Source organism: Bombina bombina, chromosome 4, assembly GCF_027579735.1.
Source record: "Bombina bombina isolate aBomBom1 chromosome 4, aBomBom1.pri, whole genome shotgun sequence".
NCBI lineage: Eukaryota > Metazoa > Chordata > Amphibia > Anura > Bombinatoridae > Bombina > Bombina bombina.
This window is the reverse complement of record NC_069502.1, coordinates 1,156,114,032-1,156,136,531: the sequence shown is the minus strand read 5'-3', so window position 1 is coordinate 1,156,136,531 and position 22,500 is coordinate 1,156,114,032. Positions and strand designations below refer to the sequence as shown.

General features: G+C 38.4%; 1 protein-coding gene across 1 annotated transcript in view; it reads right to left on the bottom strand.

Annotated features, from left to right (window-relative positions):
• CNIH3 (cornichon family AMPA receptor auxiliary protein 3) overlaps positions 1 to 22,500 on the bottom strand; it is a 331,985-nt gene that overhangs the window by 8,500 nt on the left and 300,985 nt on the right. Inside the window, exon 4 of the mRNA XM_053712787.1 lies at positions 3,768 to 3,880. Within this exon, the coding sequence (XP_053568762.1) occupies positions 3,768 to 3,880 (113 nt within the window). The remainder of the gene's footprint in view (positions 1 to 3,767; positions 3,881 to 22,500) is intronic.

Here is a 22,500-nt window from a genome sequence, read left to right as displayed (position 1 = left end):
ATATATCCAGCGTGGAGCATCCTCTTCATACGGTCGTCACCGTAAACTGGAACTATAATGCAAGTGACGTCATCCAAGATGGCGTCTCTTGCATTCCTATTGGCTGAAAGATTTCAATCAGCTAATAGGATTAGAGCTGCTAAAATCTTATTGGCTGTTCCAATTAGCCAATAGGATGAGAGCTCAATCCTATTGGCTGATTGGAACAGCCAATAGGATTTTAGCAGCTCTGATCCTATTGGCTGATTGAAATCTTTCAGCCAATAGGAATGCAAAGGACGCCATCTTGAATTCCAGTTTACGGCTGCGACTGTATGAAGAGGATACTCCGCGCCGAATGTCTTCAAATGGACCCGCTCGGGATGGTCGGGGGATAGTGTTAGGTTTATTTAAGGGATTTATTGGGTGGGGTTTTTTTTTAGATTAGGGTCTGGGCATGTAAAAGAGCTAAATGCCCATACAAATTTTAAAGGCAATGCCCATACAAATGCCATTTTCAGGGCAATGGGGAGCTTAGGTTTTTTAAGATAGTTATTTTATTTGGGGGGTTGGTTGTGGGGGTGGTGGGTTTTACTGTTGGGGGGGGTGTTTGTATTTTATTTTTTTTACAGGTAAAAGAGCTGAATTCTTTGGGGCAATGCCCCACAAAAGGCCATTGGTAGTTTATTGTAGGCTAGGGTTTTTTTTTTTTGGGGGGGGGGCTTTTTATTTGGATAGGGCTATTAGATTAGGTGTAATTTTTTTTTATTTTTGATAATAAGTTTCTTATTTTTTGTAATTAAGTGTTTTTTTTGTAATTTAGTTTTTTTTTGTAATTAGATACTTTTTTAGTGTTAGGATAGTGTTAGGATAGTGTTAGGATTTTTTAATGTGTAGTTTAGTTTAATTTAATTGGTAGTTAGTTTAATTGTAGTTTAATAATTTTCTTAGTTTAATTGTTAGTTTAAAATTAATTTATTGAATTTGACAGGTAAGTTTTAATTTAATTTAAGATAGGGAAATTGTAATTTTAATATAAAGTTAGGGGGACGTTAGATTTAGGGGTTAATAGTTTATTTTAGTATATTTCATTGTGGGGGCTTTTGGTTTAGGGGTTAATAGTTTAAGTATATTTCATTGTGGGGGGCTTGCGGTTTAGGGGTTAATAGGTTTATTATAGCGGCGGTGGGGGCAGACGACAGATTAGGGGTTAATAATATTTAAATAGTATTTGCAATGCAGGAGTGCGGCGGTTTAGGGGTTAATAGGTTTATTATAGTGGCGTCGATGTCGAGGAGAGGCGGAATAGGTGTTAGGACATCGCCACCACTATTAAAATGTATTGAGCGGCAGATTAGGAGTTAATAAATATATTATAGTTTTTGTGATGCGGGAGGGCCTCGGTTTAGGGGTTAATAGGTAGTTTATGGGTGTTAGTGTACTTTTTAACACTTTAGTTATGAGTTTTATGCTACAGATTTGTAACGTAAAACTCATAACTACTGACTTTAGATGGCGGTACAGATCTTGTCAGTATAGGGTCTACAGCTTACTTTTTGGCCTCTCAGGCAAACTCGTAATACCGGCGCTATGGGACTTTTTTAAAAGTGCGGTAGTGACGTTGCGTGACGGGCTAAAAGGTGTGCGGTACACCTATACCTACAACACCTACAAGACTTGTAATAGCAGCGGTAGGGAAAAAGCAGCGTTATGGGCCATAACGCTGCTTTTTCAATCATAACGCCAAACTCGTAATCTAGCTGAATAATAATAATGTTCAAATATGGAATACACTCTAAAAAGTCTAAAAAGTCCTGATGTCAAGATAAATACAAATAAATATTTGAAAGAAAGGATAAGCGTGGATCCAGCACAGATGATCCCTGCTGCTCCTCTTGTATGGGTATTTCCACTGACCCCAAAAAGAACGTCTAGACACAAAAAAGGAGAGAAGCTCAGAGAACGATTCTAGTGTAGAGTCACAGAGTATATTATAGCTGCATTCGCTCTTTCTCTCTATATATATAATCACAGGATAACAGAAAATAAAAGGAACTTCAAAACATAAAATGCAGTAGCTCAGCAGAGTCCAACACCTGGCGTGTTCAATCCAGACTAAGTCTCAACAGGCAGGTAGGCAAGGCAGTTATACTCCTTCCACATGTAGTAGTAAGTGGCTATAGGACTGCAACACAATAACAACTAAGCCCACTAACAGAGTAGCACACACGCCCTCGGCTCTAGCCATTAGGAACTTCGAAAAAAGAATTGAAGACCTATGGAAACCTCACAGGAACAAAAAGGATGCCAAAGTATTTGTATATTCTACGCGTTTCGTCCTGATCGTCTGGACTTTCTCAAGAATAATATGCACTTGACGCTGTGGCCTCTAATGTAGCAATTAGGAAGAGAAAAAACAAGAAACTGTCAGGAGAGGAGAGAGTGCTGTATCAACAAAATAAGGACAAATCCCTTGGTCAGTTGGTGAGAGCGGCTGGGGAGCGTGGAGAGAGATGTATGTTTTGGTGTATTGATGCATGTATCAACAGACATTATCCTTTGTAACCTGTGCCATTATAGGGAAATGGAGCTCCGCTGTGTTTGATTTGATAACGTCCAATCCTGTTTCTTCAATATCAAACAAGAATTTGGAAAGATGGGAATTGAGGACAAAATGTTCTATTTTGTTAAACCTTTTAATTTTTTTAACAAATTATTTCTTCTCAATGTGGATTTCTTATATATATATATATACCAAGATAAACAAAAGTACTCTCAGGACTTCTTTGTAGTGGGTCATAAACTAGTATTTGACGTTTCTGGGTTCACCCCCCTGAAATGTCAAATAAACACTAGTTTATGACCCACTACAAAGAAGTGCAGAGAGTACTTTTGTTTATCTTGGTATTATTCTCATGATTGCACCCAGGCCTGTGACCCAGGAGGACGGATTTACTTCTATGGTTGTATTATATATATATATATTTAATGTTCTTTTTTACTTTACTAAGTTGTTTATTCTCCTGATAGTCACCATAAGGATTTGTCATAAACTGTGCTTAAGCTATTTTTGTTTACTAATAAAATATGTATTTTATTTGCTATTTTTCTCTGTCACTTTGGGTGTGCCCAAATGATAGATCACAGTGTACCAATGGATCACATGATTGTTATGTGATTTCCTATTTTATTCAGTATTAGAAGACACTATGGGCATGATGATCTAATGCTCAATGCACAATTTTAATCTGAGAACTGTTTCTCGCTATGCAGGGTTCTTAAATTGAAGGCAATACTTTTATTTTTCAATATAAGGTCTAAAAAAATCCCAAAGATTTCTCTAATTGGCAGTGAATTTTTAATCATTGTGCCCTATAGCCTTAGTTTTACAGAAATGTGTAGATGTGTTTTGCACATGTCTGTTCTGCACTACTATGGTAGACATATGCATTCTGCTTTTCATTTGCGGAAGATGGTCGTAGATAGCGGAATTCAGGTCTTTTTGGCATCAGCTTTAATTGAGTGAAAATGCTACACACAAAGATCCGGAGTAGAAAAGACCTGAATGCCAGTATCTGCAGCCATATTTGGCATTAGTATATAATGAACAGCCGAATGCACATGTCTACAATATAGTGACATAAAACATACAATATAGTGACATAAAACATACAATATAGTGACATAAAACATACAATATAGTCCCATACAAAAACAATTATTTTACATGAGCAAATTGTGATTTTATGCAATTGATTACTGTGCCAAGATAACAAAAATGAACTCACCTCCATATGTGATACAAAAGCAAAGGAGTGTTTAGCACAAGAGTTAACCACTCTTCAGCACATAGAAACATGATGCAGAAAAGGCTATGAATTGAGTATTCTGGTAGTACCAACTGGAAAAAAGCACAGGATATAGATTGTAACTGAGGAAAAAGCACAAAAAATAGTAAGGTAGTGAGCATGGGTGGAAAAATGAATGAAGACAGGATTCATAAAGGACACAAATATTTAACCATTGTATTAAGAATATTTTAAAATGCACCCACAATCTGAGAATATCTCCAAACATATATGCATTCTGATTTAGATGAACAGGAGGCTAAGGGAATCTGCGTTGTCTCTGTGCAAGGAAGTAGGAATTTAGGTCTAATCTCACATTTCCTTAACCAGAACACAAATGTGTGAAAAAGAAGAACAGAGGACAGAAGGTCAGAGCTCCAAGATCAAGACGATTCTGCTAACAGTAAGACTATCTGGACCTCTTCTTGAGTCAGGAAATGTATATATCTTTGGGCATCTGCAGAGGCAAATGGTCCCCTGGAATCTTGCCACTCATAGTTAAGCACACCCATGCACTCACAAGCATGCACACCCATGCACTCATAAGCAAGCTCATCCATGCACTCACAAGCATGCACACCCATGCACTAACAAGCATGCACGCCCATGCACTCACAAGCATGCACACCCATGCACTCACAAGCATGCACACCCATGCACTCACAAGAATGCACACCTATGCACTCACAAGCAAGCTTATCCATGCACTCATAAGCATGCACACCCATGCACTCACAAGCATGCACACCCATGCATTCACTAGCATGCACACCCATGCACTCACAAGCAAGCTCATCCATGCACTCACAAGCATGCACACCCATTCACTCACCAGCATGCACACCCATGCACTCACAAGCATGCACACCCATGCACTCACAAGCAAGCACACCCATGCACTCACAAGCAAGCTCACCCATGCACTCACAAGCATTCACACCCATTCACTCACAAGCATGTACACCCATGCAATCACAAGCAAGCTCATCCATGCACTCACAAGCATGCACACCCCTGCACTCACAAGCAAGCACACCCATGCACTCACAAGCAAGCTCATCCATGCACTCACAAGCATGCACACCCATGCACTCACAAGCAAGCTCATCCATACACTCACAAGCAAGCACACCCATGCACTCACAAACAAGCTCATCAATGAACTCACAAGCATGCACACCCATGCACTCACAAGCAAGCTCATCCATGCACTCACAAGCATGCACTTCTATGCACTCACAAGCAAGCTCATCCATGCACTCACAAGCATGCACACCCATGCACTCACAAGCAAGCTCATCCATGCACTCACAAGCATGCACTTCTATGCACTCACAAGCAAGCTCATCCATGCACTCACAAGCATGCACACCCATGCACTCACAAGCAAGCTCATCTGTACACTCACAAGCATGCACACCTATGCACTTCACAAGCATGCACACCCATGCACTCACAGACATGCACACCCATGAACTCACAAGCATGTACACCCATGCACTCACAAGCATGCACACCCATGCACTCACAAGCAAGCTCATCCATGCACTCACAAGCATGCATACCTATGCACTCACAAGCAAGCTCACCCATGCACTCACAAGCATGCATACCTATGCACTCACAAGCAAGCTCACCCATGCACTCACAAGCATGCACACCCATGCATTCACAAGCATGCACAACCATGCACTCACAAGCAAGCTCATCCATGCACTCACAAGCATGCACACCCATGCACTCACAAGCATGCACACCCATGCACTCACAAGCATGCACACCCATGCACTCACAAGCATGCTCATCCATGCACTCACAAGCATGCATACCTATGCACTCACAAGCAAGCTCACCCATGCACTCACAAGCATGCATACCTATGCACTCACAAGCAAAGCTCACCCATGCACTCACAAGAATGCACTCCCATGCATTCACAAGCATGCACACCCATGCACTCACAAGCAAGCTCATCCATACACTCACAAGCATGCATACCTATGCACTCACAAGCAAAGCTCACCCATGCACTCACAAGCATGCACTCCCATGCATTCACAAGCATGCACACCCATGCACTCACAAGCAAGCTCATCCATACACTCACAAGCATGCACACCGATGCACTCACAAGCATGCACACCCATGCCCTCACAAGCATGCACACCCATGTACTCACAAGCATGCTCACCCATGTACTCACAATCATGCTCACCCATGCACTCACAAGCATGCACACCCATGCACTCACAAGCATGCACACCCATGCACTCACAAGCATGCACACCCATGAACTCACAAGCAAGCTCATCATCTCACGAGCATGCACACCCATGCACTCACAAGCATGCACACTCATGCACTAACAAGCATGCACACCCATGCACTCACAAGCATGCACACTCATGCACTCACAAGCATGCACACCCATGCATTCACAAGCATGTACACCCATGCACTCACAAGCAAGCTCATCCATGCACTCACAAGCATGCACACCCATGCACTCACAAGCATGCACACCCATGCACTCACAAGCATGCACACCCATGCACTCACAAGCAAGCACACCCATGCACTCACAAGCAAGCTCACCCATGCACTCACAAGCAAGCTCACCCATGCACTCACAAGCATGCACACCCATTCACTCATAAGCATGCACACCCATGCAATCACAAGCAAGCTCATCCATGCACTCACAAGCATGCACACCCATGCACTCACAAGCAAGCACACCCATGCACTCACAAGCATGCACACCCATGTACTCACAAGCAAGCACACCCATGCACTCACAAGCAAGCTCATCCATACACTCACAAGCATGCACACCCATGCACTCACAAGCAAGCACACCCATGCACTCACAAACAAGCTCATCAATGCACTCACAAGCATGCACACCCATGCACTCACAAGCAAGCTCATCCATGCACTCACAAGCATGCACTTCTATGCACTCACAAGCAAGCTCATCCATGCACTCACAAGCATGCACACCCATGCACCCACAAGCAAGCTCATCTGTACACTCACAAGCATGCACACCCATGCACTCACAGACATGCACACCCATGAACTCACAAGCATGTACACCCATGCACTCACAAGCAAGCTCATCCATGCACTCACAAGCATGCATACCTATGCACTCACAAGCAAGCTCACCCATGCACTCACAAGCATGCATACCTATGCCCTCACAAGCATGCACACTCATGCACTCACAAGCATGTACACCCATGTACTCACAAGCATGCTCACCCATGCACTCACAAGCATGCTCACCCATGCACTCACAAGCATGCTCACCCATGCACTCACAAGCATGCACACCCATGAACTCACAAGCAAGCTCATCATCTCACGAGCATGCACACCCATGCACTCACAAGCATGCACACTCATGCACTAACAAGCATGCACACCCATGCACTCACAAGCATGCACACTCATGCACTCACAAGCATGCACACCCATGCACTCACAAGCATGCACACCCATGCACTCACAATCATGCACTCACAAGCATGCACACCCATGCACTTGCGGTGTTTCTGCATGAGCGAAAGCGCTAAATAGCATGCCACTTATAATCTGGCTTTTTATATGTGTCTAAATATATGGCCCAATTACTATGAGTGCAAACCATAATGCAATTTGAGTAATTTTTTAAATGCCCCTATTTTTCTAATGATGTGCAGCTTTTGTACAACAAGCAATTCCCTTCTGCCCCACATATAGCCACTGATATTACTATTCTGTTGGAATTTTATATTTTTTTGTTAAAGTGTAGCCTTAGGTTAATGCACTACACTTAGCTACCTGAAAACATCTGGGAAACAATTGAAAATTGACAAACATGTACAGCCACAAATTATGAGTTAGCTCCCAGTAGTGCTGCTCCGGGGCCTACCTAGGTATGTTCTTCAACAAATGATACTAAGAGAACAAAGCAAATTTGATCATGCACTCACAAGAATGCACACCTATGCACTCACAAGCAAGCTTATCCATGCACTCATAAGCATGCACACCCATGCACTCACAAGCATGCACACCCATGCATTCACTAGCATGCACACCCATGCACTCACAAGCAAGCTCATCCATGCACTCACAAGCATGCACACCCATTCACTCACCAGCATGCACACCCATGCACTCACAAGCATGCACACCCATGCACTCACAAGCAAGCACACCCATGCACTCACAAGCAAGCTCACCCATGCACTCACAAGCATTCACACCCATTCACTCACAAGCATGTACACCCATGCAATCACAAGCAAGCTCATCCATGCACTCACAAGCATGCACACCCCTGCACTCACAAGCAAGCACACCCATGCACTCACAAGCAAGCTCATCCATGCACTCACAAGCATGCACACCCATGCACTCACAAGCAAGCTCATCCATACACTCACAAGCAAGCACACCCATGCACTCACAAACAAGCTCATCAATGAACTCACAAGCATGCACACCCATGCACTCACAAGCAAGCTCATCCATGCACTCACAAGCATGCACTTCTATGCACTCACAAGCAAGCTCATCCATGCACTCACAAGCATGCACACCCATGCACTCACAAGCAAGCTCATCCATGCACTCACAAGCATGCACTTCTATGCACTCACATGCGCGCTAAATAGCATGCCACTTATAATCTGGCTTTTTATATGTGTCTAAATATATGGCCCAATTACTATGAGTGCAAACCATAATGCAATTTGAGTAATTTTTTAAATGCCCCTATTTTTCTAATGATGTGCAGCTTTTGTACAACAAGCAATTCCCTTCTGCCCCACATATAGCCACTGATATTACTATTCTGTTGGAATTTTATATTTTTTTGTTAAAGTGTAGCCTTAGGTTAATGCACTACACTTAGCTACCTGAAAACATCTGGGAAACAATTGAAAATTGACAAACATGTACAGCCACAAATTATGAGTTAGCTCCCAGTAGTGCTGCTCCGGGGCCTACCTAGGTATGTTCTTCAACAAATGATGAGTTAGCTCCCAGTAGTGCTGCTCCGGGGCCTACCTAGGTATGTTCTTCAACAAATGATACTAAGAGAACAAAGCAAATTTGATCACAGAAGTAAATTGGAAACTTGTTTAGAATTGCATGTTCTACCTGAATCAAAAAAATGTAATTTGGATTTTACTGTCCCTTTAATATTTGGCTGTTTTAACCATTTACTGTTTAATATCCTCTGCTCCTGGCCCTTACACACTTTACAAGGGGCCTGTGTCACCCGTGTTTGCATCTCAGTTTGTTTGGTTGAAGGCTGCATTGTGTGGCTGTAGGTTAGGGACCAAGGGAGGAAGAGGAATTGACATGGTCCTGGGCCGATCACCTTTTGGCCAAATGCTGTATTTAACTCTTCCATTTTATTTTTAATCTATCTATGTTCTTGCAAGAGAGTGCCAGAATACACGCACACACTCCTGGTCATAGAAAGCATATTACAAATAAACAGTTGGAGTTAAAAAAATAATAATAATAAAATAAATGTAATCTAAATTTTGGACTCTTAAAGTAGCCACCTTTTTCAGATATGAGGCAAACACACTGATATTCTTTTTACAAAGGAAATCAAATATTGTTTGGAAAGTTCTTCCTAACACTGTTGCAGAAGTTACCAGAAATGTGTTGTACTTGTAGGTTGCTTTGATTTCACCCTTCTGTCAACTTCATCACAAAGCAATACATGTGGTTTATGTCTAGATACTGTGCTGGCCATTCTATGATTTGAAGCCAACCAACTTGTTCTTTTCTTGTATGGTGATTTGGATATAGCCTATAGGTATATGTTGGGTCATTATCTTGCTGTAGGTTGAACCCTTTAATCAGCTAGCAGAATACCGGAGGATATTGCATGGTACTGCAAAATGCTCTGGTAATATGTTTGATTCAAAATGGCACTCACTCGCCCACTCTGGATCCAGCAAAAGAGCCCCAGGCCATGATGCTTGATCATCTGTGTTTGGCAGTTAGTGTTACACGAGGAACCATCCTTTCATTCATTGGTCCATAAGACCTTCTTCCAGTGTTTCATGGCCCAGGCAAGGCACATTTTCTTATTTTGCAATCTTGGAACAATTTTCCCACTGCCAATTGACTTGTCAATGTCAAACCAGCAGCTTTAAGTCTTCTCTTCACAGTTGAGTGAGACTTGCTTACTTCCACTTGTGTTAAGCTTTGCTTGAAGCTGTTATCCTGCGAGCAGCCTATCATGTACTGTAAGTTGTACACTCAGAAACTTATCTTCTGATTCTATTGTGCCTTTGGATCTGCCAAACCTCTTCCTGTCAGAGTTTCCTCACTAACACCTTGGTCTTCTTTGCTATTTATCTAAAGGGAAACCTACCATTTTTGAGTCTATGTTTTTTACATCATTATAACAGCAATATTATGCTTCATGCCATACAATATATAATGCTGTAAGTAATTAGCAAAAGCTCAACACCTGTAGGAATTGTTAGCATCAACTTTCATATATAATGCCATATGAAATGAAGTCATAAAACCCATTGGGAGGAGGTTTGGAAGGATAAAGATGACTGAAATGTGCATGTGTGCATTTCAATGTTAAATTGAAGCATTTTCGCAATATACTTACATTAGAAAAAATACTTTTATTTAAAGTTATTACTATCCTAGGGACATATGTATATATGCTGTGCCCAGTGTACCCACATTCAAACATGAGGCTGGGTGGCATTCATTGTGCAAGGAATAACTCTGCTAGTGTCATACAAGCAGCTACTGGCACAGTGTTTTAATGTGGGTGCAATGGGCATTCACAGCATATGTACATATGTCCCTCAAGCAGTTATATTATTCATTATACAAGATATTCCAACCATTTTAGGTCCTGCAGTATTATTATGGGTTGGGTAGGTGTTCTCACTTTCTCAAAAAGTGCAGGTATTTAGAGACTGCCCCAGCTCCACCAGGACACGCCCAGATGCAGCCTGGCACAGCCCTCATCATGTACTGCCTACCCAGCATGTGCCACAGTCCAACCCACTGTTATTACCAAACCCTCAAAGGACCGGTGGGCTACCTCCCTGTTCCAGAAAACCTCAAGGAAATGTTGGGATTATTCTGAAAGCATTTTTGCTAATTCAAAAATACTATAAAAATGCTTTTATAAAGGTCTCAACTCACATTCTGTTTTTGACTATTATGTCCCTTTAAGTTTGACATTTCTTGGTGAGTGTGTTTATTAATTCTTATCTACAGCCCTTCAGATTGACTAGATACAAGATATACAGGTAAGACTTTTTATTGATGTTGAATGTAAAATACTCTTTCAATCTTCTTAATCTGCTGGATACTTTATTCCCAGCAGGTTTCAGAAGGTGTTTGTCACAATCACTGCTATAAGCCGTATATTTATTTCTCCATAAATTATTGGGCTGCTTAGCAGATTTGAATTTTTTTCCACTGTTTATTAAGTTCCCAAATACAAGTGCCATTTACTGCACAGTTTTTCTATTTGATTAATGAAGGGATCACAACTTATTCGATAGTGAAGAATACAAAAGAACAATTTACCTGGGGCTTTGATTACAAGTTTTGGACAAATCAAATTTTACCAGCATTTTGAGTCATGCAGTGATTGGATTCTGCAGGGCTGTTCTCTAATAAAAAAAAAAACATGGTGCAGTTTTATTTATTTTTATATTTTAAATACATATCCACAGCTGTAGCAGATGTATCTGTATGCTGCAAGCTAAACTACAGACTACTTGAAAAATAAGAACTAGTTGCCTGAATATATGAAGTTGTGTATAAGAGATATGCGTTTGTTTTTGGACGAATGCAAATTTTTCACGAAAATTCAATTTTCGTTTTGTTTTAACAACACAAAAACCAGAATAAATGCAACAAATAAATAATGGCGAAAATCATCAATATTCATTTGTTTCCTTTATTTATTTTTTAAGCAAATAATGCTTACCTTAACATGCTCTCGTGAGTACATTAAGATACATATTGTAGCTACAGGTGACCTTTTCACGTGTAGCTTTGAAGCAACAAACAAATGTAAATATCTAACGAAAATTTGATTTTTGTTTTGTTTTAAACCAAACGAAAACAGAAAAGTGCAGGTAACAAATATTCGGGGAAACTAATTTCCCTGAATATTCGGAACAAAAATTTTATCCGAGCAAAAATTGTCTTCCCTGCACATGTGTGTGGTATGAATATTACGTATAAACAAGAGAAACAAAAATCTGTAGCTTATGTATTACATATATCTTGAGGGGGATATTTATCAAAGCGTCAACTGAAATACGCTGGATTAATCCGCCGTAGTTATCAAAGAGACAACATTGGCAAATGTTGAAATTTGGGATGTAACATACGATCCCACGATCTCAATCCGACGCAGATCGATGCGAGTTGAAAACCCGTGGAATTCAAGCGGATTAGTGTTCATTTGCCCTCCTATTCGACACTATTTGAAGCTCTCACAAAAATTTCTACAGTTTTCCGACTCAGCGTACCTGGTTTTCAATCCGCCACCATTTAGGTTGCAGATGCCATAGAAATCAATGGGAGTCCGAAAACACAGAAAGCTTATGTTCGATGCTGCAAGAGAATGAAGTATATTACATAATAAAAGTAAATTAGAAACTTTATTAAAATTGTATACCCTTTCTAAATCAAACAATATTATTGCTCCACATTTGGTGCACTAGTAGATATTGGGATAAAAATGAGAAATACATTACTACTTATGGATTATGCTACATATTTGTCTCTCATTACAAAGCAAGGGGACAATATTATTTCTACATATTTAGTGCAAAGTTTTGCCCCAAACTTGTTGTACTAATAGATACAGAGATAAAAATGAAATAAATACATGACATAATATAGCTAACTTATCATATGTATAAATATGGTGCAGCAACGCAGTCTGAAGAACTATATGGCAGCAGTTTTGTTGGGTTTCACGTCCTTTTAATAATACAAGTATCAAAACCAACTTTAAATTCATGTTTTTATTTATTAATCAATTAAAAGGCAAACTATATTTTGACCGGTCTCTAGTTATATGTTTCCCAACCACATTAACCCTTGTAAATGTGGTTGGGTTCCACAGGCTTTCCATCTATAATTAGTTATTAGTGAGAAATCTTTGCAAACAATAAAAAGTCTAGATGCTAATTGGATGCAATACTGTTGCTGTTCTATGAAATAGTCTCTTCATGAGTGACAGTATGAAATGTAATGTATAAAATATTTAACAGCTCCCCATGAATTAAAATTTGCTTTCATGATAAGATAAAAATAAAATCCTGACAAGGACCCATTAGAAAGTGACCTTTCTTTCCAACAACACAGTTTTCTGGATGTTTAAGTAATTAGTTGAGTAAATTCTGACCTTTAAAAGCTTGTAGTGGGGAGAAAAAATTGCTGACGGGCTGAAAAAAAATCTAAATAAGGTTCTACTAGTTGCTTTAACAGTAGCTTTTTCTATAATAGCCTAAACGGCATTGCAGAATCAAAAATAGAGTATGACATACATCATTTTATACCCAAGAGGCCATAACCTTCTTTTCAGTGGATATGACACATACTTAAGGCTTTAAATCATTCACTGGAATTTGCATTGGTATTGTAATCACTTCAATACTATAAAGGTCGGTAACACATTGTAACACAGCAATGTGCTATAGCCCTCTCTTACAACAAGGGGTTAAATGGTTTTATCTGATATACAAATTCAATTTCTAATTAAACAGCTTTAGCTTTTAAATGGACAATAGTTGTAATTACAAAACATTTCTGTAGTGTTGCTTAAGAATAACATATCAACTAAGTCTTAGGAGTTGATTTAATCATCTCTGTATCGGCCCCAATGCAGCTGTTTCCGTGCAAGCCTTCAGGCTCGCCGGAAACAAGAGTTAAGAAACAGCGGTCTTAAGACCGCTGCTCCCTAACTCATATGCCTCCTCTGAGGCATGCGGACATCAACCTGCCCGATCGCATATGATCGGTTTGATTGACACCCCCTGCTAGTGGCCGATTGGCCGTGAATCTGCAGGGGGCGGCATTGCACAAGCAGTTCACCAGAACTGCTTGTGCAATGATAAATGCAGACAGCGTATGCCTTATTTGGAGGAGCCAATCTGGGCTTTAGTTCCCAGACAACAAGGCTAGCCACTGTTATAAAGTGAATTGTTTTGCAGTTATCAGTTAAAGCCAATTAGGAACAGATATGTGGCATGGTTATAGTCTTGAGAAGTCAGCAGGGTGCATTTCAAGGTCTGAGCGCTAGACATTGCTCAATTTTCATAGCTGCATTACATAAAAAAGGGGCAAAATAAATTATGAAAATATATTGCTAAGGTGTTTCATTATGCATAACTAAACATTTTATATACAAATCTCAAGATCTTTACTGTCCCTTTAAAGGCAATGTTTTGTGTATAAGAGTGTTGAATCAAACCCATTATGGTTATACACAAATGCCTCTTGCTATTGTGTTGCTGTAGTTCATTGCTGCTCTGGAGTTAACTTTACATATGTATTTCCTCTTATTGCTTGGGTTAAACACATAGGAATAATGCAATAATACAATGCTCTAACACTTTGGAGCATTTTCTTTGTTCCGCTTTTTTTTCCATTTAAGCATCTAGGGTTGTAACGTGCAAATAAGGGAATGCAACCACCAAACAGGTTGACAATGATAACTGGAAAGTAAAGTTTCAATAAAAAACATAATAGAGGCCGGAAGACAGACATGATACGTAACTAAAGAAAAAGGTGGACTTAGCTGGATGTGCAAGCAAAGGGAAAAAGTTCAAAAGTTGAAGAGAAGAAAGGAGAGAAGGAAAAGAGATCAGAAGAGAAGAAAAGAAAGGAACGGATAGAAGGAAAAGAAAATAGAGAAGGAAAGAAAAAGAGAAAAGGAAAATAAATGAAAATAGAGAGGGGAAAAAAAGGACGAGAAAATGAAAGGAAAAAAAACGGCACTGAAAAGTGTTTTTACATTGCAGTCTATGGGAACTGTGTGTTCCCTGTAAATATTTATGTATATGCTTACATACATACTGTGTGTTCCCTGTAAATATTTATGTATATGCTTATATACATACTGTGCGTATATATACAGTATATATATATATATATATATATATATATATATATATATATATATATATATATATATATATATATATATGAAAACAAAAAACTTTCTTCTTGTATATGTTCAAAGATTAGTAGTCCTTATGTAGGAACGTAAGACCCTATGCACCAAGCCTTATGTAAAAATGTAAAAACATTTATTGGATATGCGTTAAAAAATAGTAACTCACATGAAATCACAGAAAGACAATTGCAAGATACGTCAACTGACGCATTTCACACCCAAACGGCGCATATCCAATAAATGTTTTTACATTTTACATAAGGCTTGGTGCCTAGTGTCTAACATTCCTAAATAAGGACTACTAATCTTCGAACATATGCAAAAAGAAAGTTGTTTTGTTTTCCTCCTTGTAAATCCAAATGTGTGTGTGTTAATATGTGTATATATACATATTAACACATAATTATATATGTATATATTCATATTAGTATATATTTGCTGTCCATCGCTGTGCGACTTACCCCCTTTGCTGCGCTAGTGTCTCACAGCATGAGAATGAGGCTCCCATTGGAGCCTATGGAAGCATGCTCTGGTGAGCGCAATGCTTCAGTGCAATGCGAACACGAGGTCACATTCGCATTGCACCTCACTTGTAATACCAGTGCACATTTGCGTGGGTAATAGTACTATGGTGAGCGCAAATATCGCTTTTCGTGGAAAAAATATTTTGCATTCAACTTGTAATCTGGCCCTTTATTGTTTAAAAACAATTCACAACAGTGAAAACAGAAATATCAGTTGTTGGGAATATAAATGCATAAGGTGCATACAGGTTATTTGATATGCACAGTAATGCATTTTTAAAATAACATTAGAAGCATTGCTATGTACATGAGTCTTTAAAACAATATCCCTACCACACTGCTTAATTTTATTGTGCATGTGACCAGCTGCTATATAGGACACATAATATTTATCTGCTCACCTCACATACCGCTGATAGTACTCAATAGACACGTGTATTCAGATACAAAGGGGGAGGAAGGTGACACTCGTGGCATTCAGCTCTTTTCTGAGCCAGATTTCTTCTTGTGAAAGCTCAACACTTTAAGATGGCGATTTGCACAGATCTCAGTGTGTTGCACTTTCACACAAATAAATCTGGCTCTGAAAAAGCCAACTGCCATGAGTGTCCAGTTTCTTCCTAACAAAGGGTCCGAATACACACGTCTAGTACCCAATGTGCATGTGGCTTATTACTCTGTTGCCACCAGGTTGTGTGCAGGATAAAAATTATCACTCAACAATGGAACTTTTTTTGCAAAACAAGAATACTGCATATTATGCTATAAACTTACTGGGAATGTACAGCTATATAGTCTACAATATTTTAGTGAGCATAAAAAGGTATTAACCACAGCAGTAAATGTATAAAAAAAACTTAGGTTTGATCAGCTTTTTAGTGGGATTACATTACATTTATGTTTATTTTCTACTTATATAATTTCTTCATCTGCTATTAAAATAAAATAAGTTAGTAGAAACATCAACATGCTAGAAATCTAATAAAGATATGGTATCAATGAATGCTGAGGACCTGGAATAAACTGTATATCATACCTCATAACATTTGTAGCTAGGTATTAAAGGCTCAGGAGGTTGAAGGGGGCAGCTATCATTTTGTGGATGGGACCATGTTGAGAGGTGTCTTGTGTAGTTAGTTGGCAGGATCATGGGTGTGTATGGGCACTCAGTGGGTGTGTCTGGTCAGTTTGTGGGCTTGTCTGTAAGGTAAATGGGTGTGGCTACAGGAAATATGCAAATAGGGACAAATGGCTGTCTCAGAGGGATAGAACATAAATAATATTCCCATATGGGAAGAACATTGGAATGTACAAAATTCACAGTAAATACACACTATGGGGTCTATTTATCAAGCTCCGAACGGAGCTTTATGCCCCGTGTTTCTGGCGAGCCTTCAGGTCTAAAGACCGCTGCTCCATAACCTGTCTGTCTGCTCTGAGGCGGCAGACATAAATCATCCCGATCAAACTGCTGGTGCTGTCGGCATTTATCGATGTGCGGCGGACATGGTTCGCTATAGTGGATCATGTCCGTCGCCACAATGATAAATGGACCCCTATAACATTTTATTAAATATGAATATTGCATAATATGATTTTTCATGTTTTCAGCTTCTCCACTGCAAAGGGCTTCAATGTACATATATATATATATATATATATATATATATATATATATATATATATATATATATATATAGACAAGCATGAAAAGAGAATTGCTAGCAAATGAATAGTACAAACAAGATCGGCTCATGAGGCAGTCCCAAAGTATAAATAAAATGTTCTTCTGCAGGGTAATGGTTTGAGCCTAGTAGCTACATAAAGTCCCGCAAGTGTGCTGAACCATATGTTATCATACAGCATGTGAACGTATTGTAGTAAGAAAGTCCAGGATAAGTCACTGGAACAACAGTGGGTATAGCCGATACTTATCTGGTCCCCGCTACGTAGGAAAGGAGCACTGAACCAAACCAGTGTGAAACGCTGGGAAAAGAACACCTTGGGTAGTAAACTGGACCACTTTGTGTCTATGTCATGCACGGACAACTTCCGTTGATGATTCTGGGCAGGCAGATAGCCCGCCAGTCTCGTCAGCAGGTAATGGCCGTGTCGACTCCACACACCATGCACAGTAGGCGGTTTTCTGACGTCAGAGGTCTGTGCGCGGTCGCACAGAAGGTCCACTGGATCCCCAAGGAAAGTAGACGTATACAGCTCCTAATGCAGAGGCCGGGCACAAAGCTTCAGACAGCCAAAAAGCGGTATCCCATCCGCTGAATGTAGTAAAGTCAATCCCCAAGGGGAAAAGGAAAGAAGGCTAGTCCGAGCCAAAAACCTTGATCAAAAGGAGGTTTATTCAGCATAGTAGCGAATGCACAGGTGAGTAGGCAAACTTAACACCTGACGCGTTTCACGCATGCGCTTCATCAGATGAAGATGAAGCGCATGTGCGAAACGCGTCAAGTGTTAAGTTTGCCTACTCACCTGTGCATTTGCTACTATGCTGAATAAACCTCCTTTTTGATCAAGGTTTTTGGCTCGGACTAGCCTTCTTTCCTTTTCCCCTTGGGGATTGACTTTACTACATTCATATGTATTTATGTGTTTTATATGTGTATATATATATGTCTGTAAATACATAAAAACACATATAAATACATATGTACACACACACACATATATATATATATATATATATATATATATATATATATATATATATATATATATATATATATATATATATATATATATATATATACACACACACACATTGATTGGAGTAGCCGTGTTAGTCCAGAGATTTAGATATCAAAATAACAAGAGTATTGCATTGAGCAATGATACTTTTTTTATTGGACTAACTATACATTTATAAGTTGACAAGCTTTCGGAAGAGTGTCTTCCTTTTTCAAGTCTGAAGCATCACTGACCAATTTGATGGAATTTACAGATTATATTTTAAAACACAGGCTAAAAAGACAGTGTTACAGAGGTGAATGCAGGGGGAGGAGGGGTGTCATAAAAATCATGATGGGGTTTTAGGAGACAGGCAGATAGTGTCAGTAAAAGATTACAGGCAGGGAAAAAAAATATGGTAATACACACAGCATATGCTGACATAAAGTTATATATCAACATAGAATCCATATGAATAAAGATGGGAAAATAGGTATACAGGGGAATATAAAATAGTCAAAAAAAGAGAAAGGAAAGAAAGAAAAAAAGGGGAATAATAATAATGACAAAAGTGTGGACATAGGCTTACCTGCATACCTATTCATAGAGAGTGTGGAATATACAATGTAATTGAGTACAGTATATAAAAGTACATTACAAAAAAAATTGATAATGGGTTGAGAAACCCATGAAAATCCACATTTAGTCCAGAATTTAGCAAGCTGAAGTGCATTATCAGTTTCATTTCAAAGGTTTTTCTTTCCATGGTGTTTTTGAAGTTGCCTCTGAGAATCTTGATTTTGAGATTTTGGATGGAGTGGTCAGTTTGGGTGAAATGGTGACCAACAGGGGTACAGTATTTTGTTTCACAGTGGTTTTTGATTGAAAGTCTGTGTAAGTTCATCCGAAGGTGCAGTTTTTGGCTTGTTTCTCCAATATAACATCCCACTTCACATGCAGTGCAATGTATCATGTATACCACATTTGCAGATATACATGAATATACCCCTTTAATGTTATAGGATTTGCTCTTGTGATTAGCTGTGTTGCTTTCACAAATGTGTTGACATAGTTTGCAGAGATCTTTGTTGCAGCGCTTGGTTCCATTCTGGGTGTTCTTTTTATCAAGGGGTAGCTTTCTGTTTCTGTTTTAGGTTGGGTGGTTGTCTGAGTGCCAGGATAGGGGGTTTTGGAAAGATTTTTTGAGTGTGGGATCCTCTAAGAGTAGTGGCTGTAAGTCTTTTATGATTTTTCGTATTCCTTCTACAGCAGGGTTATATTTGACAACTAGTGGGATACGCAATATCTTTTTCTTCTCCCTGTATTTTATCAAGTGTTCACGTGGGGTATTAAGGGCAGAGTTAATTTGTTTGTTTATAACCCTTATTTTGTAACCTTTTTCTCTGAATGATTGGGACAGTGTGATGAGGTGTCTGGTGGCCTGACTGTAGATTATGGATTTTTTAAATGTGATTGGGGTGGGAGCTGGAGCTGTGGAGGTAGCCGCATTTATCTGTTGGTTTCCTGTATACAGATGAGTGTAGTTTGCCATTTGTGATGGATATTGTTGTATCAAGGAAGCTGACACAGTCTCTAGAAAAGTAAATTTTTAGCTTGATTGATGCATGAAATAGATTAAATGATATATGAAAATGTATGTGTATATATATATATATATATATATATATATATATATATATATATATACACACATACATATTGTATATTATAACTTTTAAGTGCAATTTTGTTTTGCAATCATTTTTATCAGACAGTGTTAATATGTGTGTAACTGTACTGTTAAATGTATTTTTGATGTGTTTTGTGCATCTTTTTTATCTTGTGTAACAGTTAACAAGAGCTATAAATTCAAGATAATTATCCCAGCATAAATTGTGTTTGCGTTTGCACATTTACTTTCAACTCATAATACAAGCGGTATTTAACTTGCACACAAATAGGCACACAACCCTGATATTGCCGCATGCAAATGATAGCACTCCACTCGTAATCTAGCACTGATTTAGCTTGTGCTGTAACCCATGAAGACCAACTACTTGTAGCTCATGCTCAAGTTATTACAGCCAAAACGTGTGAATTTTTTTTACAATTTCAGCATGAAATATATCACAAAGAGAAGACATTAGCCAAAGACGTGTGGCAAAAATATACACAATTGTGACACTACCTACCTGCTTTTCAATGAAGGATACCAAAGAACTGTCAAGGTATAAGTAAAGATATATATATATATATATATATATATATATATATATATATATATATATATATATATATATATATATTAATCATATATTTGGCTAGTCAGTAGCAAATGATTAATTCATTCAGAAAAATTGACTTCACTCATGTTCAGCTCTCCCCCCCACTTAGTATGCAAAGTTATTCTAAACACGCAAGTGAGGACAATAAAACATTTGGTTTATTTAACTTTAACAGCCTTTCCAAGAGACATATGTGGCCACTACCTGGAAATATGTGATAAAATCACAATGCTTCCTGGTAGTCTGGTCTAGGTGAGATATTTTGTGAGAAAGTAACCATTTACTTTTCACATGCAAATTGACCCCATGCTATGTAAGTGGGGCAATGAAAACTTGGCCAGCAAAGACATATGTTATAGTGTAACTTTGAAATTTACTAAAAATACAGCAAATAAACATATTTGAATGTATGCCTCAGAATGTATTGAATATAGAAATTTGGGAGATTGTCTAATTTTCTAATATTACATGAGTATTTGCTAAGCTTCATAGGTGACTATTTTAGTCAGTCTAAAATGTTTAACTGTGTCAGAATAATAACCTCTGTATTTTTTTTATATTTTTCAAAGATGATAAATACAAGATACTGCATAGAAATGAATGTATATATATATATATATATATATTTATTGAAAGCATAAAATGTCTTAGCATCTGTATTTTTTTTAAAGAATATTTGTGGACCTAAAAATAAATGATTAATAACACTTATTTTTATTTCAGATGGACCATAGACAAGATTCATGCATGCAAAATTTGTTGGAGATGTAGAACATGCTGTATTTGTGTAAATTAACAGTGTACTTATTTTGATATATTATAATGGTGTTTGGTATAGAAATGATCAGAAAATTCACATGATACCACTCTGCCTGGAATTCGGATTGTAAGTGATAAATGCAATGTTATAGTATTGTTTAATATAATCATTATATGGGATATGTAAGATTTAGAAACATAAATGCTAGAAATTGTTAAAAGGAATCTGTTTTGTGTTATCATGCTGCCCCCCGGTGTTGTGATGCGAGAATTACAGCCAGAAGGCTTTTTGGCTGTTAAAAATGAAATTTCCAAGGGCCAATCCAATAAGATATTCCAGATATCCAATCAGAAGGGACAAGGTTTCCGAAGGGCCGCCCATATTCCACACCTATGATTAAACTGTCTATCTATAGGAATAGATAGACAGATAAAGGTATATACAGATACATACATGATACATACATTATATATATATATATATATATATATATATATATATATATATATATATATATATATATAAATATGTATTTACAATAAAAATAACATTTTCCTGTATATGAAGAACATTGGAATGTGAAATATTTACAGTAAAACACTTTTTTTAAATTATAATTTAGACACATATATATTATAGCCCTTTGCAGTCAAATTCATGGCCATATGCCATATACCTTTGATAAATATTTTTTTATTAATATTTCTATGAATAACTTTTATCAGATAGTGTTTATATGAGTGTAACAATATATTTAAATTTATTTATATTGTGTTTGGTGCAACTTTTTTAACCCTAAATCTTTACACACCCGACGTGCGTTAAATGCTTTTGTGCTCAAGTGAATGCATAAACAGCGGAAGGCACACCGGGTGTCACTCCTGTCAGCTAAGAACAGGAAACTGAGGCTACAATTCGCACAGGCACACCAAAATTGGACAATAGAAGATTGGAAAAACGTTGCCTGTTCTAATGAGTCTTGATTTCAACTGCTACATTCAGATGGTAGGGTCAGAATTTGGCATAAACACGAAAGCATATATTCATCCTGCCTTGTATCAACGGTTCAGGCTGCTGGTGGTGGTGTAATGGTGTGGGGAATATTTTCTTGGCACACTTTGTGCCCCTTAGTACCAATTGTCCATCGTTTAAATGCCACAGCCTACCTGAGTATTGTTGCTGACCATGTCCATCCCTTTATGACTACAATGTACCCATCTTCTGA